Source organism: Rattus norvegicus, chromosome 17 (genome assembly GCF_021556685.1).
Source record: "Rattus norvegicus strain SHRSP/BbbUtx chromosome 17, alternate assembly SHRSP_T2T, whole genome shotgun sequence".
NCBI classification, from domain to species: domain Eukaryota; kingdom Metazoa; phylum Chordata; class Mammalia; order Rodentia; family Muridae; genus Rattus; species Rattus norvegicus.
The window spans coordinates 17,804,001-17,826,099 of NC_141550.1; the positions used below are offsets into that span (position 1 = coordinate 17,804,001).

General features: G+C 46.6%; 1 protein-coding gene across 17 annotated transcripts in view; it reads left to right on the forward strand.

Annotated features, from left to right (window-relative positions):
• The window catches only part of Kif13a (kinesin family member 13A), a 182,378-nt gene that overhangs the window by 95,221 nt on the left and 65,058 nt on the right, over positions 1-22,099 (forward strand). For all 17 annotated transcript variants that reach the window (XM_087590885.1, XM_087590887.1, XM_087590888.1 and 14 more), the window contains 7 exon segments: positions 4,909-5,001; positions 7,446-7,626; positions 11,204-11,291; positions 12,628-12,762; positions 13,920-14,032; positions 20,664-20,775; positions 21,661-21,873. In XM_087590885.1, the coding sequence (XP_087447011.1) occupies positions 4,909-5,001; positions 7,446-7,626; positions 11,204-11,291; positions 12,628-12,762; positions 13,920-14,032; positions 20,664-20,775; positions 21,661-21,873 (935 nt within the window).

The following is a 22,099-nucleotide window of genomic DNA, read 5'->3' on the forward strand; positions in this document are numbered from 1 at the left end:
GATGGCTCAGAGGTTAAGAGCACTGACTGCTCTTCCAGAGGTCCTGAGTTCAAATCCCAGCAACCACATGGTGGCTCACAACCATCTGTAATAAGATCTGGTGCCCTCTTCTGGTGTGTCTGAAGACAGCTACAGTGTACTCATATATAATAAATAAATCTTTAAAAAAAATTAGGGGCTGGGGATTTAGCTCAGTGGTAGAGCGCTTACCTAGGAAGCGCAAGGCCCTGGGTTCGGTCCCCAGCTCTGAAAAAAAGAACCAAAAAAAAAAAAATTAAAAAATAAAAAATGTGTTCACATGGATGAAGGAAATATTCATGATTTTTGTCTTTAAAAGATTGTTTCCTTTGGAATGTGAAGTTATAATAAAATGCATTCCAGTCTCTCAAGGAACCTAGCTGTAAATTTCTGAAAACACATAAACCTCACAGTGGTTCTTTCTGTTTTATTCTTTTCCTAGCCGCATCTTAGAATCGCTACTTAGGATAGAAAGGAGGAAAAACATTTCTTTCCATTAATACAAGAAAACATTTGCATTATGCATTCATGTGCATATGTACACACACACAAGCACAAATTCCTTTGCTTTTCAAATTTTCCTCGTATCCCAGTTATGAATGAAATTTTATTAAATATGAAAACCTAGGGGCTGATGGCATGACTCAGCAGATAAAGGTGATTGCTGCCAAGCCTGATGACTTGAGTTCAGGTCCCAGACCTCACATAATGGGAAGGGGAGAGAATTGTCTCCTCCTCTGACTTCCCACACATGCATCTGCACAATATGACAAGCTCGGGTTATATTCTGTTATCAAACACGGATGTATGACATGTGCCTTATGCTCTGTGGAGTTGCAGCAGGCCTTGATGTTGTAGTCCAATAGCTGAAGCCAGAATGAGAAACAAACAAGGAACCAAACAGACAAAGCTCTGAGAGTTTACAGCACGCTGTGGAGACCAGGGGCGAGAGCACTGATCGGTTTACCAATATCTACAGCATGAGTTCCCGACTGGGCCAACATCCCGCTATACTCACCAGCAACAAGGTCTTGGCGGATAACGGGCTTCCAGACCCCAGTCACCTGTCGTCATATGTGTGGGTCACCTGCCACATCTGTGTACCCTGAGGGTCCAAAGGTAGAAATCTATAAAGTGTGACTACAGATAAGACGCCGACTGGATCAGGAGTCCATCTCTTCCTTCATTGGAGTATAAATACTGGCAGATAGTTCCTATCTTAAGAGAGTGACAAGGGCCATTCTGGGCTTCAGCCCAAGCTCGCTCCTGTGATACAAACTCACTCCTGTGATCACATCATTTCCCCATTCATGAAGTTAGAGCCCCTGTGACCTATTTCCCCATTCATGAAGACAACACCCTTGTGACCTATTTCCCCATTCATGAAGATGGAGCCCTTGTGGCCTACGTAGTATTTTTTTAACTCATGCTGTGGACACTGGTAAACCAATCAGTGGCCCTACCACCTCTTGACTCTTCTGCTTTGGGGGTCCATTTTCCACCCAGTGAACGCTGGAAGACATGTTCAAGCCCTCACTCACACTTACTTTGCTGCTTTGCTTGTTGTATGACCGAATACCTGACAGAAAGCCACTGGAGGGAAGAGGTGTGTATTTGGTTTGTTTGAGGGACTACATCCATCATGGTGGGGAAGGCATGGGACAGTGGTCACATGATGTCAGAGGTCAGGGAGCAGATAGAAGTGCGTGCTATGTGTGGCCTGCTTGCTTCTTTTTACTCGGCCCAGGCGATGGTGCCACCTGGTACACTCGAGGTAGGTTACATTTTTCTGGAAATACCCTCATGGAGGTGTGTTTCCATGGTGAGTCTAAAGCCAATCAAGTTGATGATGACTATGAACCAACACAGTATTCTTGGTTTTGTTCCCCAAGTCAGAAGGATTGAAGTTGTGAATTACGGTTAGGTAGCTAAATGTCCTGTCCCACCTGTCTCCCGCTCCTTCCTAGGGAGGGCTTGACCATTGTGGAAGAGCAAACGGGATTGCTGCAGTCCTCTGCTTGGGCTGTTACGTTGTTGGAGTGGGCTTGAGTCTGGACCACAGGCTGTTCTACCAAGTCTGAGCACAGCCGAGCTCACTCTGCATCCTCCCTCGGCTAGGCTCAACTCAAGACTCAGCAGGAGAAGACACCGGTGTTTGTAGAGGGAACCCGAGGGCCTTGTAGCAGACTATGGCTTTGTATTTCAAGTATCTATGTCAGAGACAGTGACGCTGACAGAGCCATGCTGTTGGAGGGCATGTGCGTGCGTACTTCACGACACGCCATGTGTTTAGAAAAGGCTGTTCTGCTTGCTTTTAAAATCTGGGTGTTCTACCAACCTGTTTGGAGTAAGCTGCGTACTAGAGAGTAGGTGTTAGAAATGGAGAGGAAAGATGGATATGTTTGGAATATTTTTTCTGATTTGTTTTGCAAACTTTAACACCTCCCCCTTTCTCTCTGGGTGGGGTGTCTCCTGCATTATGATGTCTTAAGTTTTTACATTATATAGAGTTACTATAACATTACTTTTTCCTCTTTAATAATGTTTCTTATTACAATTGTTGACACACGTTAACTGCTTTATTTTTTATTTTTTAAGTATATGCTTCTTCCTTCCGAATGCTTACATTTAAGGTACGCAGTCCCATACTAATGCTGGGCACTTAACTTGACTGCGGTTTCCAGCGTGCTAAACAGTGCTGCCAGAACATCTTTGACAAGGGTCGTGTGGGGGAGAGTCTCTCTCAGATGTGCACACACGGTGGGTTAGAGTGGATGCTGTCGGGTTTCTTTCTCCAATGGCCTCTCGCAGCTATTCTCTCAGCAGAGGTTTACAAGCGATGCCGGCCTCTACAGCCCAGCAGTATTTGATGCTGCCAGAATGTCACTTTTTGTCAGCCTCATGGCTGAGTGCCAGTTCTTGTCCCTTGTTGACAGGTTTCAGAGAGTCTTACCCTGAAGTCTTGATGCACCGCAAGGCAGGGCCAGAATCCTATGCGACTTCCCTTCAAAGAGAAACATGCCCCCGATAGCTTGCATCTCGTTGTTTGGATATGAGGAGATTTTCAAATGTACAGAGGACAAAGCGATTAAACCGAGCCAATCTTTCAACAGGATATTTATTAAGTATTTTATACTAGGCATTAGGATTACAAAAATAATGAGATTGTCATCTCTGACATCAAGGTGCACTCTCTCATCCCAGGGCTGGAAATAGAACATAAACCATTAGCTCCTGCAGATGCTGTGAGAGCGAATATTCTAGTAGCCACAGGAACACGGGGGCAGGAAGTACAATGTAATTCTCTTTATTGTCTGATAATATGAGGAAAGCACATGCCACCTTGAATGTTTACTAAGTGTGTCAATGACTGCATATGTCCCACTCCGTGATAGTATAGTTCACGTCAGAGCCCCGGGAGCTGATATCCAGCAAGGGTTAGTGAATGAGAACTTGCCTTTGTCCTGGAGTGTGGACACCAATGAGGTGGACCTGTGAATTGGCGAATGGCAACATCTTGCTTACTTTTCCTATTGTCATGATCAAATACCTGGCCAAAGCAGGTTGAAGAAGGAAGGGGTCCTTTTGGCTCAGAATTCCAGAGGAGCTCTGTCAGGGCGGGGCCGGGGAGGAGTGGCAGCACGAGCAGGAGGCCCCTGACCACACTGTGCTGACTGACAGGAAGGAGAGAGCAATGAGTGGTTCTGCTTAGCTCTTTTTCTCCTTTTGATTCGGTCCAGGATGGATGCCAGCCCACTGAACGTTCCTGCCCACATTCAAGGTCTTCCTCATAGATAACCTAACCCAGATAATCCCTCAAAGGCATGCCCGGATGCTTGCTGCCTAGGGGATTCTAGAGCCTGTCATACTGATTGATAGTCAGTATTTGCCATTGTCACCACCACCAGTGAGCAGTTTCCCAGCAGTTGACTGTGCAAACCACCTTGCCCGGGGAGGAAGCAGACATAAGGAAACACTACTTGGAAGCTGAGCCCAGATGGGGAGCCAAGACAGTTCTATTTAATAACATTTAGATACAATTTCTAAAGAAGAAAAGGAAACCAACTTTGACAATGCTTTTGTTCAACACTCTAACAATGGAGAAGAAACTTTAATCCCGGGAGAAATGCCAAAGAAGCGACAGTATTGAATCGTGAATTTAATATTCAGGAGTAGTTTAGGAGGAAAACTGAAATTGCAAGCCAGCCTGGTTATTCATGCCTATAGTCTGAGCCGCCGAGTGGGCTGGGATAGGACAGCCACTGGGACTTGTAAGGTTGAGATCAACATGGGCAACAAAGCAAGCCCCGTCGATCAACATGGGCAACAAAGCAAGCCCCGTCCACAGAAACTACATTTGTTAAGCTCTTGTTAATTTTGAGAGGAGGGGACTAAGAGGTTATTACTAATACATCAGTAGAGGGCTTCCCAATATCTCAACTGTGAAGACCACTTGCTCCTGAGGATCCAGGCTCAGTTCTCAGAACCCACACAGCGGCTCACAACCATCTGTGACTTAAGTTCCAAGGGGGATACAGTGCCCTCTTCTGGCCTCTGAGGGAACTGCGCATGTTGTATACAAACATGCATACATGCACGCTGAATACTGATACACGTACAATAAAACTGCAATTTTTTTTAAATAAAAACACATTTCAACACGCAAACCACTCTTTCTTATTTTACTTTTAAATAGCTGTTTGGGCTCTAAATTGATGACTCAGCAGTTGAGGTGCACTCTGCTCTGAGGACCATACCCACATCAGGTGGCTGGCTCACAACTGCATGTAACTTCAGCTCCAGGGATCTGACAGCCTCTTCTGGCTTCTGTGGGCTCCCACACGTGGACATGAAACCAATTAAGTCCGAAATGTTTGTCTTGTTTTCTAGGTCAAGAAGTCGTTTTCAAGTGCCTCGGGGAAGGGATTCTTGAGAAAGCCTTTCAGGGATACAATGCCTGTATTTTTGCATATGGCCAGACAGGTGAGATGTTGCTTTTATCAAAGCTGATATGAAACAAGCGTTTGAACGGATAAAGTTCATTGGACAGGTGCTTGCCTAACATGTGCAAAATCCTGGACTTAACCCCTATGGCTTAAATGAAAGGACTAAATAAATAATTGTTCCTTCTCTTTGTTTTGCTTGTTTGCGGTGCTGAGGATTGAACCTGGGACCTCCTGTGTGCCACGCATGAATTGGGTACCACCGAGCTGTATCCGTATCTTAAACATATATAATTCCATAACATTTAAAAGGCTTGGGGGAGTTTGAGAAATGCGGAAGCATTCTCCCGGCATCTTGGGCTGGACTGACTTAAGTAATCAGAAACGATCCCTCTTTTTGAAAATACATCAGTTCTGGTAATTGCCTAATCTCGGTGTTAATGAGCGCAAGCTGGTTCTGTACTGTTAAACATCGTTTTCCTAAATTATAGCTTCAACCTGTGTTTGAACTGGAAAAGCAATCATCGGTTTCACAGGATAAATGTTTTGGCAGAATCAATACAGTATTTTTAGAGTCACCCACCACCGTTCGGGTTCCAAAATGATGAGAAAGTCTAAAAGGCAGGTAGAGCAAAACAGGCAAATCCAAAATGCGGTTGGGGCCCAGCTACTGCCGCTCTGAGCTGTCGCTCTTTTGGAGAAGAGGTAAATAGGGACTCCCAATAATGCTGTCTCCTACTGCATCTCATGGCTATAAGAACCCAAGGAAGGGAATACAGGTAATGTGGCATGCAGTATGTCCAGCTATGACAGGCTGCTTGTCTTAGTGACGCTGGGACTTTACTGTGAACGCCACGTGTGTCCCAGTGTTAGGGTTTCATTGCTGTGAAGGGACACCATGACCCCAAAGCAACTCTTATAATGGACAAAATTTAGTTGGGGCTGGCTTACAGGTTTCGAGAGAGGTTCCGTCCATTATTGTCATAGTGGAAGGATGGTAGTGTCCAGGACAAACAGGAGAAAGCTGGCTCCCACCTGGTTAGGAGAAAGGGCTAAGAGCCTACCCCCACAGTGACACACTTCCTCCTGGGCCATACCTACTCTAACAAGGCCACACCTTCCCATATCGCCACTCCCTGTTCAAACCACCGCACCCAGTAAAACTCTTTCAAGAACTGAGGGAATTGCTTATCGTGTTAAAAGCTCGCCACGTAGGCATGTAGACTTCACTTCTTTGATCACCAGAACCTGTATAGAGACGCTGGCATGGTGACATGCACTTGTAGACCTGTGCTTCAGGGGCGGAATCAGGCAGATCCCCGGGGTTCACTGGCCAGCCACTCTCAGGTATCTGGCAAGCCCCAGGGCCAGAGAGACCCTACCTCAGATAATAAGGGTGGTAGAAAAGGAGTGACAACTGAAGCTGGCCTCTGCTCGCCACACACACAGGCACGCACAGGTACGAGTGCACGAATTCATACGTGCATGGATTCATACGTGCACGGATTCATACGTGCACGGCTCTTCCAGTACTACACAGTGAATGGGTGGGATTGTTGTAAATAATGAAAACAAAAACGCACCATCCCACGCTAATGCTGGCTCCGGCGGGTCACATGACATCTGCAGGGTATTTTCATCTTAATCAGCAAAGCATCTCAACTGACCCGATAAGTTTCTAATTCCCATCCCATGCTGATGCTGGCTACTCTCTGGACCCTGCCATGGCCAGCCCCACACTGTCACCAGCTACTCTCTGGCCCCGGCAGCAGCTGCCCTCTTGCGACTCTGGGCTGTCCACAGTCCCAGCATCAGCCCCCTGTGGTTATATAGTCCCAACTCCCAGTAACCCGTTAAAAATCAAAACTCAATAAGCTTGTAATTTATCGGTCAGATTTATGTCAGTAAATCCTCACCCCACAAAACATCCACACAATAAACTCTAAACCAGTTAATATAAACTGCCCACCTAGATAAGACAAATTGTCCTGTAAAAATCCATCCCTTATGAAATATTCATAACTACCTGTGGCCATTGAGGACCACACAGATCTGGGTCGTCCTTCCCTGCCTCCATCTTGGTTCTGCTTCCTCTTTCTCCTCTCTTCAAAACTCTGCACCCACCTTACTTTTTCACTGCCCAATCACAGGCCTTGCCTTATCTCGCGCCTGCCCTCACCTGCACATAGACAACAGTCCTCATGGGATATTTCCTTGCTTGCTTTCCTGGGGTGCAGTTTTAGTGATTGTGTCTCTAGACGCCCCTTGGATCTTACTGGACCGTCCCAACCTTACAGAGATAGACCAGGGAGGTGTTCTAGTGTGGAGAGAAGCTGTGTTGTTCAGGGGTCTGGGTCTGAGGTTCAGATGTACCCCTCTTTTCCCGTGTGTCCTTGGCCGTCGAGCAGGAGCATCCTGTGTTGCTGAAGCATCCCGCTTGCCTCCTCACCTCCGAGCTCAAACCCCTCGCTTGTTCTTTTCCAGGCTCTGGAAAATCCTTTTCCATGATGGGCCATGCCGAGCAGCTAGGCCTGATCCCAAGGCTCTGCTGTGCTCTGTTTCAAAGGATCTCCCTGGAGCAAAACGAGTCACAAACATTTAAAGTCGAAGTATCGTATATGGAGATTTATAATGAGAAGGTCCGGGACCTCCTGGACCCCAAAGGGTGAGTGAGTGTTTGAAATAAACCTTAATATTAGGAAGAGTCATTTTAAATGATCTTAACGTTAAAATGACCAGGGTGTCTACATATTTGGGCCATCGGTCACTGCTCTGATGTTGGTTCATGTTCTAAAAACGAGGAACCTCCCTGAGCCTTTCAGCGTGTCAGTTGTATGCCGTGTGAAGTTAACTCTCGTCCCCGTGTGAAAAGATGTTTTTACTACTGGCATTATTTGTTTTGTAGTCAGGGACAGTTCATTAGAATGAAGTTGTAGGAGCTGAGAGAGGGCTCAGTGGTTAAGAACGCTGGCTGCTCTTCCAGAAGACCGGGGTTTCATTCCCAGCACCCACAGGGTGGCTAACAAGCCGCTATACTCTGATCCCTTGGGATCTGTCGCCCTCTTCTGTCATCTATGGGTACTGCATGCACATGGTGCATAGATGTGCTTTCAGAAAAAATACCCAAACACATAAGTAATAATTGTAGAATTGAATGACGTAATGTATGTGTCTAATCCCAGCACTCGGAGAGTACTCAGAGGAGGATTGCCATCTGTTTGAGGCAGTCCTAGGCTGCGTAATGAGTTCCAGGCCAGAGTTATGCAGGGAAACCCTGTCTCAAAGAAACAGACAGTTGTGCTGGTTACTGCACATTGGTCCCTGCATTTATTCTGGAAAACAGCAACTCTAAAGTGGCAGGAGGGTTGTGGCCGCCATTCCCTCCCTGGTTATGTGTTGGGAGCATGCAGAGATCTCTTTAAGGATATTTACTGACCTGAGCCCCACTCCCATTAGAATGATTCAGGAGACACAGGTATCGTGTCTTTCATAGGTGCCGGTGGGTAATGACGGCACACACCTTTAATCCCACCCCTTGGGAGGTAGGGGCAGGCTGATCTCTGAGTTCGAGTCCAGCCTGGTCTACAGAATGAGTTCCAAGACAGCCAGGGCTACACAGAGAAACCCTGTCTTGAAAAATGTAAACAAACAAAACAACAACAACAACAACAAAAACTAGGTGGTTTAAAAACCAGGTGAGTTTGAGTGATGAATTCATTTTTCCCGCCAAGTTTTGTATGATTTAAAACTAAGTAAATAGTTGGAAGGTAATATAGACAGCTGGTGAAGCATAGGACCTGAAGGTGACCTTTAACCCCGCCTGCCACTCCAAAGTCACCCTGGTTAACGTGTGGGTGTGTCTCCCTGCTGTTTCGGACACACCGCCTTCTGTGGACAAGATCACGTCCTCAAGCTGTTTGATAAATAACAGTTCCGTATCCAGAATTTTCTGTGTCGCTTGGACACTTTGCTCTGTCATTAAATACTTTCCGATTGTTCGAGCAGCTGGGGGGGTATGTAACATGTGTGCCCACTTTCCAGCCCCGTGGTCTCAAGTGAAGGCAAGAGTTTTCACATTTACATTATAGACATTAAGAATGCCCCTCCGCCAGTCTCTGAAACATTTGTGTTCACTTTAAAGAATTATTAACTGTTTATGCAAAAAGAAGACTCGTCAGGTATAAAAAGCAGTAAAATCAGCCCCTTCCTACACACCCGCTGTCTTAGTGGATCTAGCCAGTAATTTTTAATCTTTCTCTATGTTCCCCTGGATTCTTATTCCCTTCCCTGTGGGTCCCTGGGGTAACTCCCACTAGAAAATTTAAATTTACCGTTCTCTTTCTCTTCTGTAATATTTATCCATGATTTTGTACAATTTTTAACCTTGCGTAAACAGCACCAGCGTATTTTCATTCCATTCATTTTTATATAGGGGTAAATAGCGTGATAGTGTTCACATTTCACTGCGTGATCAAACACTGTTTCCTTCTCATCCTGCGCAGGCCTCACTGTCTCCATATAGTCCTGGTCTAGGCTCTCATGCACAGTCTTTACACCTCCGTATAGTTCTGCTCTAGGTGCTTGTGTGCAGGCCTCACGTCTCTGTATGGTGCTGCTCTGGGTTCTCAAGCAGGTTGCACGTCTCTGTCCGACAGTGGTGTTCTGGGCGGTCATGCACAGGCTTCCTGGCGAATAGATGCAGGAGTTTCTAGAAGATTCTTCTGGGGAATAGGACTGTGAGTCACAGATTATAGAGGTAGCTGCTTCGTTAACTAGGGCGCCAACAGTATGCAAGAATTCCCAATATCAGTGTAAAGGCCTAGGTTTAATCCCTGCTATGCTGTCGAGCCCCAGTACAGAATCTGGTTAGTTGGTAAGAGTGTGAGCGACAGTAGCCGTCTTGAAGATCAGACTGGTCAGTCCCTGAGTCCTGCAGAGTTACCGTGGTTACACTGACTTCCCATCCTCAAACGTAGGATTAAATGGGATACCCGAAAAATGCTTCTGAAATGTTGCCAAGTGTTTCAGAAGCACTGGGATTACCCACATCTGGGAGACGCCAGGCATTAACTCTTTGAAAGATGATTAAGTACCATGTACCATGAAAAAGACGGTACCTGCAGTACAAGAATAGCTTCAAGTTTCAAACCTCATTGGTCTGAAAACCATCAAATGGGTCTCAGATCAGAGCTAACCATTTAAAATTCACAAGATCCCTAAAAGGACTTGCTGTTGGCCCCAATGACCTGAATTCCCAGGGACTCATGTGGTAAAAGGGAAGAGCCCACTTCCCTCTGACTTCTGTATTCGTACTAGTGTAGACACACACACACATGCAGGCACACCGACACTCACAAACATACACACACACACACACACAGACACACACACACACACACACATGCATACACACATACACACACACCGAGAGAGACAGAGAGATAGAGAGACAGAGAGAGGCACATACACACGCAGGCACACCAACACATACACACACACACACACACACACACACACACATGCAGGCACACCGACACTCACATACACACACACACACACACACACACACACACACACACACACACACACTTTAACTAGAGCCTCAATATTGTCATCAGCAGAGCTAATTGAAGTATCAGACATCAGAGACTACAATTGGGTTATCACCTGACTGTCTATATGAAATTGTTAGCATGGGGCCAACATAAATCAGTGAAACTTGGAAAAGTAAATTAAAGTTTTAAGTATTTTTATTATTGTTCAATATTTGCTCAAAAAATCTAACCTTAAGGGAGAGGGGGGAAAATGAAGCCAGGTTGGTAGGGAGGATATGGGGGGAGTGGCAGAGGGGAAAGAGTATGATCAAATACAGTGTTTGGAATTCTCAATAAATAAAAGGATTATCAAAAGGAATTGAAGATGTTCTTTATGAAGAATGTGTAGGTTTGTCTGTCCTCCACCATGGGAGCCCAGCCAGAGTTAGGTGCTGGTTTCCCTTATTCTTGGGATGAGAGAGAGAGACGTTTTTAAATAGTATCAATGTTTGAAATCAGAGTCTAAGGGGTTTCTCATGCGGCCTGCTACTGCTTTGCTGGTCCACGTAAAGTGGCCATTAAAGCACTGTCTAATCATTAAAAGATCCTTTTGAGTTTGTAATCTAAATTTCTAAGTGTCTAAGGGAAAGGAGAAGCTTCCAAGGGTGGTAAGAGTCATTCATTTGATTCTTCTTCCTCCTCCTATAGGAGCAGGCAGTCTCTTAAAGTCCGAGAACATAAGGTCCTAGGACCCTATGTCGATGGCCTATCTCAACTGGCGGTCACCAGCTTTGAGGTAAGAGTCACTTTTTTAACCTCATAGAAGAAATGAAAAGGCACTACGTCAGTAAATGATATTGAGCATGTTCGTGTGGATATGGGATGGCGTATTGCCACCTCTCATCACACATACAGATCAGCATACCCAGGAACAGTGTCCTTCAGTCATACTTCTTGCTGCCTCGTCATGGTGAAGAGTTCACAGTGAGGCCAAAAGCCTCAGCCATCTCAGGTTGCTGAGTGCTTCCTTTTGCCACTGCCAAAAAATGCCTACCCTTCTTGTAGGCAGAGGCCCTACCCTGATTTCTAAGGCTCTTCGGTCTGCTGGCACTCCTCTTTTTCTGATTCACTGCTTTATCCAAGAACCCATCTGTTTTCTTCCCGGTTCTTGACTTTTATACCCAGACGTAATATCCTGCTGTTATTTCTACAGTCGTTACCTCGGAAGCCTTACAACACAGATTTCTAGTTCTTTTGCTGAGGAAGCAGACGGGTGAGGGAATGAATAAATGAACAGACTCCTGTATTTACTTAGGATGTATGCAAAATTATCTTATCATTATCCATTATCATTTGAGACTTGGTAAAGCACTGAGGTTCTGATGTGAACGAGCCTTTCTGACTCAAAGGTTCTCAGTCAGCACTTTGACTAAGCCTGTTTCCCAGCTAATGGTGATGGAGCTCAGTCCCTGCTGCCTTGTCACTTATGAACAAAAGCCGGGCAACTCTATTCGTACCTGAGAGCCGCCACTCCCTAGCTTTGTGGAGTCTTAGATGACCTCCATGAACTTCAGTACCTTGGTGTGCCCAGAGTTCCTTTCATAACTCTCATTCCGAAAACATTTGGTAGGAGCCCAGCAGTTGGTTCCAGGTGCATCCTAGGAATGAGGACACCAGGATATCAGAGAAAGTTCCCTTCTCTCGAAGAGCCAGAGAGGGAGGCAGATAGCAGGGGACAGGCAGCCAGACCAGGGTGACAGGCACAGGACAGTTAGAATTAAGTGGGGTGACAACTGTCCTTGAGTGGGTAACATGCTCAGTAAGTGTCTGCTCTTCTGGGAACTTACGGAGGATCAAATGGGATGGTCACAGGGCCAGAAGAGCTAGGGCAGAGAGAGAGAGGGGAAATCTCCGAGTCGGGAGGAGCCCCAAGCCGTGCTGTGTGGAAAAGAAGCTAACTGCGTCTATGGAAGGGTATGGCCATGTCATGGAAGGACCAGAGTGGACATATTTTTGGGTTGTGGGTGGTGCACCCCTGTACTTGGGTTGTGGATGGGTGCACCCTTGTTCTTGAATTGTAGGGGGTACACCCCTGTGCTTGTTCACAGCGCTTTCTTGGTCTTTTCCTCTAGGACATTGAGTCACTGATGTCTGAGGGAAATAAGTCTCGAACGGTAGCAGCAACCAACATGAATGAAGAGAGCAGCCGCTCCCATGCGGTGTTCAACATCATCATCACACAGACGCTGTATGACCTACAGTCTGGGGTGAGGAACAAGGCAGAACCCTCAAGGTTGGGGAGCTCAGAGTGTAAACATGGAGGTGTGTCGTGGTTGGGATTCAGAGGCTAAGGACCAGGCCGGTCTTGAACTGACAGAGCTCTGCCTGCCTCTTCCTTCCAAGTCTGGGATTAAAGGCATGTGCCATCACCACCAGCCTTTCTACTGGCATTTTTTGGTTTGATTTTTTTAGGGCTTAGGATATAGTTCAGTTGGTAGAGTACTTACCTAGCATGTGGGAAGACCTGGGTTTGCGTCTCCACTGCTGCATAAAATCCAGAGGCAGGAAGATCAGAAGTACAAGGCCGTCCTCTACTTCTTGAGACTGTCTTGGGGGAAAATGGATTTGTGTGCCAACATCCTAACTATCATGATGATATCGCCATACAACTTTTACATATGTGTTCTTTCTTACTCAAATTTCCCTAAAAACAATCAAATCTACTTCATGGCTACTGTGAGGTGTGACAGAAGAAATTGCAGCATTCTGTCCAAAATCTGTATCTCAAAAAGGCAGAATTTGACCTATCTGCAAAAGAGCTTCATGTGTTGATGTTTCCTCCGAGGTCCATAAAACCTCTAACTTCTGCTTTCCTGTAAGTCTTTCTGACAACCCTGGGTGTCTGGAAGACCTTCTGCCGGACTACAGAGCAGAACACTATTACCCTCTTATATTTGACTTAAGCACTCAGATGATTGCTTAGTGGGTAAAGCTCATGCCACACAAACGTGGGGGCCTGAGTTTGGATCCCTGTGACCCATGCTAAATCTAATGTGGTAGTGCACGTCTGCAACCCCAGCACTCCCATAATAAAATGAGAGGAGAGAGCCAAGACAGGAGAATTCCCAGAAGCCTCTGGGCCAGCCAGCCTGGATCACTGCAGTGAACCAGGGAGACCCTGCTCAACAAGGTGGAAGATGAGGGCCAATCACCTGGGTTACTGTTTGGTACTCGCACACGTAAACATGGACATGCATACACATGTACCACACATACATACAAAGATCTAACTTAGATAACTGGAAATAACTGGACCGGTTAAGATACCAAGTGTTTTGTGCTGGTGTGGATCACAGTGTCAGCAAATGGGTCAGTGTCTGTGTGTATCCCTTCACGTGTGCTGTTTCTTATTTCCTACAATTAGAACTCTGGGGAGAAAGTCAGCAAGGTGAGCCTGGTAGACCTGGCGGGCAGCGAGAGGGTGTCGAAGACTGGAGCTGCGGGGGAGCGACTGAAAGAAGGCAGCAACATTAACAAGTAAGGTGACCTGAGCAACAGGGCTGTGTTCCTTTGTTTTGCTACAGGGGTTGGGAGGTGGTGCCTTGTTGCTTTCTAAGGATCCCGTGGGTTCTGACACAAGATTGGAGTGTTTGTAACTTTGTAACTTCAGTAAGGTTGATGGCGTCTACAGTTGTTTCGGTACATGAGATTCTCCGAAGTAAAGTCCTGTCATATAGCCCTGCCCCTCCCCAAGTGGTACAGCGCCTGTGTGTTTTGTGTGGACCGATGGTCCCCAGCTCAGGGTAGATGTAGCAGTAGTTATCTGTCTTGTCACTTTGATTATAACTGGCTAAAGTGACTGGAGGGAGGGAAAATTATATGTAGGCTCACAGCTGAAAGTCCGTCCCGGCAGAAAGCAACAGGGGTATCTGATGCTGTGGGAACTGGCTGTCTTCAGGATAGGTAGCTCAGGAAGCAAAGAGTAGACAGACCAGAGGCAGAACTCAAACCTCAAGTCCCCAGGGATCAGCCCCACCCTTTCACCCTCCCCCCCACCCCTTCCCCAGGCTCCCCAACCTCCATCACAGCACCGCCAGCTGGGGACCAAATGTTCAAACACATTGATCCCTGATAGCGGTCTTTGTAGATTTTGTCCTTAGATCGTTTCCAGGGACAAGGTGTAGTCTGTTTCTATACCTCCAGGCTAAGTAAATGATGACAGACCACAGCTCACTGGTGCTCTCTATTGCAGCACTCCACAGTGTGCTGTGTTGCTAAGATGGGATGCAGGCTAGGGCAGGTGTGTTAACCACATCCTTGACTCACAGTGTTTCCCAGAACAGAAAAGGCTGCCTTAAATTCCTTCCTAAAGCTGATGGTATTTATATATGAGTAATGTAGATGAGGAGTCTCGCTGTTTGTCTGGTGTGTGTGTCTGTGTGTGTGCATGTGTGTGTGTGTGCATGTGTATGTGCGCGTGTATGTGTGTGTCTGTGTGTCTGTCTGTGTATGTGTCTGTGTGTGTGTGTGTGTGTGTGTGTGTGTGTGTGTGTGTGTGCGCGCACGCGCATGCGTGTATGTATGTTGCTTTGGCAAAGTCTGAGAGAGAGCATAGTGGTCACAGATAGGTTGGAGTTTTCCAGAGGAAACAAAGGAGAACCTATATAAAGAAGGACTCTGTCTGCAGGATCCTGATGGCTTCTCACATGCAGTAGGAAATCTCTTGTTCTCCAAGTTGAGAGGGAAGAGGTTTTGTATCCAAAAGTGTGTTCAGGGACCAGGCTGCCCAGAGTGCATCCTGCATCCACCACTTGCTAGATGCGTGTATCGTAGGCAAGTGGCACAGCCACTCTGCCTCAGTTTCCCCATCTGTGGAGGGGAAGTTGAACAGTATCAGCTTCCTTAGACGACTGAAGACTAAACGCCAGCATGCATTTAGAACAATGCCTAGTGTGTGGTTTGCACAGGATAAATACTAATTACGTCAGGACTGTTTCTCCAATCAGCATAATTGCGGTCATTATTCCCAGTTCTGCAGAATATAGCTCAGAGTTGTTCATCCCTTTCTGATGATTAATTGTAATTTGAGGTCTTGTCTTCAGCAGAATGTGACGGCGAGAAATAACACTCGGGAGCATGCTTGGGCGTTGACATTGTAGCAGAATATTGGCACAGAATGCTCTTAGCATATGAAAGTTCAGAGGAGGAGATGTGAGACATCACCTCCCTTTATCAGACGGACACAGCTGCACACACTGGCAAAGTCTCTCCTTTTTAGGGGTTCCCCCCTCCCTGTCATCCTCTCTCGGGCTTTCATAAGTAGGGGCTTTGTTGTGCTTCATGACAAGCATTGAAGACGGCCGGGATGGCCCTGCCGTTCTGCTTCCCTCAAACCCAGAAGAGGGTGGGAAAGTAGAGATGGGAACATGGGGCGGGGAGAGGGGACCAAAGCAAAGATCATCTCTCTGTTAGGAATGCGTTTCTAACCTCAATGCTGGTGCCTCAACCCTCCCTCTGCAGACAGGCTTGTGGGGCAACGCTGGAATATATGAAAATTTAGAGTGTATATATGTGGCCTTGATATAACCCATGCTGGCTTCCTTTTTGTGTCTATCTGTCTGTCTGTCTGACTGACTGAGTTCTCCCTTATGCCTAGAAAGGTTCTGCATTTTCTGTAAGTAATAGCTCATCTCATCTGTCCATCAGCATTATTGATTGATTGATTGATTGATTGATGCATGTGTTCATGCTTACAGGTAACCTGGAAGACCAGAAGAGGGTCCCCTAGTGAAGTTAGGACTCTAAGCGCCTGCGGTCCCGGAGTCTGACTGCTGGGACGCTCCAGGGGCCGTGTGCTGATTGCCTGGCACAGTCTAATTCTTTGGTCAATCGTGGATAATATAGATGCCTCCTTGTATTTAGATGCTAAGTTATTTAGAAATCCTGACTGGTCTGACGAGGTTGCCTTGGGGCCATGTTTGTGGTCACATTAGGGACCTGACTTGTTTTCTGCTGGGAGTTGGAGGAGAGGACCCTGAGTCAGGAATGAGGGTGGCCTGTGGAAGGTAGGAGACAATAGAAGAGGTGGGGCTCCCTAAACTCCACCCACCCAGGGAATGCAGACCCACCAACACCTTGGCTTTTGCCCAGTGGCATGCAGTCTTGGTTTCTGACCTCCCAAGCTGTAAGATTATAAAGCCATGTGGATTTAAGCCATGGCATCTGTGATACTATGTGGCATCAGGCACTCCTTGAGGGGAACCCCTGGGTCAGGAGAGAAAGAGCATCGCCACTCTGGAAGCAGGAGGCACAGGAATTCTCCCAGGCAAAAATCAAGATCAGTTCCCTCTCATGAGTTGCCAGCCCCCAGACTGTCGCTCTAGACCTGTGGGTTCCGACCCCTTTGGGAGTTACACATCAGATGTCCTGCATATCAGATATTTGCGATTTGTAACAGTAGCAAAACTACAGTCATGAAGTAGCAGTGAGATAATCTTACGGTTGAGGGTCACCGCGGCAACACGAGGAACTGTATTAAAGGGCTGCAGTGTTAGTGTTGCTGTGTTAGGAAGGTTGAGAACCACTGCTGTTTCTACCTTGATCGTCTCTGTTTACTCACACCATGGATATTTTCCTATTAATTATGGAAACTGTGTGTGATCTCTCCAGGGGTCCTATAGCATACATAACAAAAACAATACAGAATTCTCCAAACCTCCAGATTGCGAGGCTTGTGTGCACTCCAGGGATCTCAGTACAGGGTTGAACCTTACAGAGCCGTTTTAGCTAGAGTGAGCTGCAAACCCTGGCCTTGGGAGACAAAGCGGAAGGCAATTTGGAGCTGATGTGTTGTTGGTACATAGGTTGCCATGGAAACATGTGGGGAACAGTGAGAGCCCAGCAAAGGTGATGGGCAGCTGGAAAGGTGGGTTCGAAATGGGCTTCTCAGAGGAGACCCTGCAATTTCCCGCTTTTCCAAACAGGCCTCTGTTACCTTCCCTCAGTTTCCTTCTCTGTAACGTGTGACTAAGGAAGCCATCAGTCAGGTACACCTGACGTGAAGATTCAGCCAGCGGTTTCCTGTAAGGTGCACAGGACAGCGCCTGGCAGCCAGGAAGCTGAGCGTGTGCTGACCACGTTAATAAGGTGAAACTGTTCATAGACCCACAAATGGCTTTCCTAAGCCTCACGGCCAGCCGGATGACGAAGCTAAAGAAATGGCTGATGTATTTCGTAAATGCCCTCTCAGCCTCTCATCCGTTTGTTCTATGAAGCATTAATAATCCTCTTGAGCAGGCCTGTCAATGGCTTCTCACAACTTCAGTGCCTGCTTAATGGGCCGCAGATTTAGGGGATCCATCTCTCCCAAAGCTCTTAAGTGCTTTAAAGCGTGGGACACTCCTTTCGCTTGAGGAAGGAAGGCACCGTGTGGCTGCAGCTACCCAGGAATGTGCCGGATCTAGGTTCTCTACACACATTCTTTCTGTGGGGGCAGGGCAAGAAATTGTCCACCAGGATGCCAGGCTGCAACTCCACCTGTCTGGTGAGAGTGAATGGAGAAGCCATTCCCTGCCGCTGGACTCTGGCTGCCTCAGTTTTTCTACACTGATTGAGTTTATGGGGTGTCCTTCCTAAGGCTCCCAGACAAGGACCGCTGTTACTCAGGAGGCTGGGGTAAAAAGAAGCAACGTCAAGGCTTGTCTAGGCTACAGAGTTCAGGGATATTGAGGTCCTATCTTTGAAGAAAAAAAGAAAGAAGGCTGTGAGTATATATCACAGTGGTAGAGTACAGGCCCCAGCACGCTCAGACCCTCAGCTCAGTCCTTGGTGTCTCTGATTGCTCTCAGCCAGTCACTTTTGAAGCTGAGGGTGTGAATGGCACCTGGCATCAGGGAAGGTGTGATTGGTGCCTCTTCTCACCCCCTCTGGGCTTCCCACCCACAGGCAGTTTCCTGGGAAGACCGTTCAAGCCTTAAAGAGCACCTCATCGTCAAGGCCCATGTTTCCTTTGACCCATTTTTTGACCCACCTTTGAACTTAAGCTCCTTAGCAGTTCCCAGGCCAGGTGCATTGTGGATGTTTCGAGCAGTCTCATTTTTTCCTTTTTACTCATTTCGAACGTGTGTAAGAAAACCCCTTGAATTTGCTTTTTGTTTAGCATCATTTCAAAGGGGTAAAATAAATAGAAAACAAGTGCCAAGGAATAAGTAATCAGAGGAAGAAATGCCCATTAGAGTGATGTATGATAGACACATTCACTAAGAACATATTCCAATATCAAACACCAAATTCCAGCTCTGCAGAAATCTACTTGTGAGGGAAGAATTCTGGTGATTAAAGTTTTAAGGAATAGAAAAAAAAGAAAGGAGAAAAAAAATTGAATTGCAACTCAAATTCTTCCCCCTGTATATTCCACAGCAACCTTTATTCTGGTTTTAAGCCTACTAGCTTGTTTTGCCTTAAAAAAAATTTTTTTTTTAATTTGAGTCTGTCTGCGACTGTGTCTGTGTCTGTGTCTGTGTCTGTGTCTGTGTCTGTGTCTGTGTCTGTGTCTGCATCTGTGAGTCTGTGTCTGTGCACATTCCTTTGATCGCTGGTACCCACAGAGGCCAGAAGAGGGCTTGGTTGTAAGTTGTCAGATATGGGGCTCCGGAAGTGACTCGGGATTCTTTGCAGGGGAAGCGAGTTTTTAGCCACTGACGCATCTCTCTAGCCGGGGTTGGTTTTCATCCGATCTCAGCTTCTCCGTTATTATATGTTCAGTGGGTTTTAAATTTTTGCTACTTTTAAATACCAAGGTTTGGGGGAGACCCTGGGTGGAGCTCAAATAGAACAGCTCCTGAGGCCCCTTCGTTCATCCCTAGCGCCACGAAAACCCAATGAGAACAAAGCAGAGCTGCTTACAAAAGCCTCCTTGTGGTTCTTCCTTCCTCTGCCATTGGCCCCTCCTCCTAGCCCCTCCCTCTAACCCCCCCCCCCGCCCTACTCCCGAGCTGGTAAGGGAGCTAAAGATTAGGAGTTTCCTAACAGCAGACTAAGAGAAAGGTAGAATTAAAAAGAGTTGGGGGGGGGGGGGGGGCTGGTGATTTAGCTCAGTGGTAGAGCGCTTACCTAGGAAGCGCAAGGCTCTGGGTTCGGTCCCCAGCTCCGAAAAAAAGAACCAAAAAAAAAAAAAAAAAAAAATGTTCACCCTTCAGCACTGAGCAACCATGCTCCCCTGCTGGAGACTCCTGCTGCTGCCACCACCTCTGCCACCTCTACGGCCACCGGCCACCGTTGGCTGCCAGCTCCAGAAGGCGCCCCTTTAAACCCGCATGCAAGTTACGACCAAAACATTGTCTGGTGTTTCTCCCAAGGCAGATTGTATAGGACCACCAGGAAAGGTGTGTGTGGGTAGAGCCTGCATTTCTGACAGGTTCCCAAAGATGGCGATTGATGGTTTAGGTCCTAGGACTACTGCTTTGTTAATGATGAGCCTAGACATCCTTGGGCACTGTCAACTGCAAGTTCTCAAAATTTAGAGAGTGTGTGTGTGTGTGTGTGTGTGTGTGTGTGTGTGTGTGTGTGTGTGTGTGTGTGTGTGACCCTGAGAGACCTTTGTCTGATTTAGTAGGTCTGAAGAGGCTTCTGTGGTTTTCTTAAAAGCCCTTGGGTGTTTACCCATGCTCCTTTGAGTGGCAGACTTTGAAAGGGAAGTCTGATGCTGTCCTCAGTTTGGGCATGTCTTAGCTTTTGTGAAACTGCATTAACCCTACACTGAGTCATGTCGCCAGCATTAAGTGCTAAGTTAAAGGGGTTGTTCTGCCCAGTGTAAGAGCAGAGGCTTGAATGGCCCCAATTTGACCTGAAGATTAAGGAATCCAGATTTTAATATTTGCAGTGAATTAGTGCTTTCCAGTATTTTATAATTGCATGTTTTGGGGCTCTAAGATACACATTTTATAAAAGTTGCAATTAAGCATAATACTTTTTATAGAAATTCTAAATTTGTCATTTTATGCTAATGGGTTACTTTTTTCTTTGTTCTTGGTTTCTGGGGAAATTATTACAGATTTAACTGGCTGCTGATTTAACCATTCTGTGTATTTTATTCTTGTTTTCTAGAAGGATTGTTGTTTTATGAAAACAAACATTCCACAAAACCTAATTTTTACTCATCTTATGGCAGATCACTTACAACCTTGGGATTGGTTATATCATCGCTGGCTGACCAGGCTGCTGGCAAAGGCAAAAACAAATTCGTACCTTATCGAGATTCAGTCCTCACTTGGCTTCTTAAGGTAAGTTGCTGACCTAGGATTCATTCATTGCTATTTCTAGTGTGATAGATGTTAAAGAAATATGCAGGGGTTACCAAGCACACAGTACTGCCTAACCAAGCACACAGTACTGCCTAACAAGGCAAATAGTACTGCCTAGCCAAGCACACAGTACTGCCTAACCAAGTACACAGTACTGCCTAACCAAGTACTCAGTTCTAACCAGGCACACAGTACTGCCTAACCAAGTACACAGTACTGCCTAACCAAGTACTCAGTTCTAACCAGGCACACAGTACTGCCTAACAAGACACATAGTACTGCCTAGCCAAGCACACAGTACTGCCTAACCAGGCACACAGTACTGCCTAGCCAAGCACACAGTACTGCCTAACCAAGCACACAGTACTGCCTAGCCAAGCACACAGTACTGCCTAACCAAGCACACAGTACTGCCTAGCCAAGCACACAGTACTGCCATCCCAATTCTTAATGATGCACAACAAAGATATTTTGTAGAGTATGTGGAAATGGCTCAGCAGGTAAGATTGATTGCTTGAGTAAAGCTTGAGTCCCTGAGTTCTTATCCCCAGCACCCATGTGAACAGCTGGGCATGGAGATGGTGGAGCTTGCTGACCACCCAGCCTAGCTGAGACCCATGGCTTCTAGTTCAGCAAGATACACTACAGAAGAATTTAAAGTGACAGAGAAAGACATCTAATAGCTTTCTTTACCTCTCTCTTCATGTGCACACACATGCACACACACACACGCAGCACTCACATGCATGTGCCACACAACAGCACAGACACAAATTAACACTAATTCATATTATTCTGTCACAGTGTCCTTTGGCAGGTTTATTGCTATAAATAGAGACAGGCCGGGTTTGAAATCCTTTACAGGACAATTTAGGTGGGAACAGCCAGACCTCTATGATAGCAACCATCAGCCCAGCAGCAGACAACTACGAGGAGACACTGTCCACGCTAAGATACGCAGACCGAGCCAAGAGGATTGTGAACCACGCTGTCGTGAACGAGGACCCCAATGCCAAGGTCATCCGAGAGCTGCGAGAGGAAGTGGAGAAACTGAGAGAGCAGCTCTCACAGGCTGAGGTAATATCCGTCTGCCCTGCCCTGCTCCTGATGTCTGATGGGTAAGGGCGTGCTGGCTTGCAGCCCTGGGTCATACCCATGCGGGTCAGCATTTCAGTGTGTAGCATCTGCTGTGGTGCTAAGAGGCACTGTCAGGAACAATGTGACTGACCCCTACTGCTGCCCTGGCAACCTGCAGACAGGAGGAAAATGATGTCGTTCCTCTCACGGCCTATTGTTTGCTTCG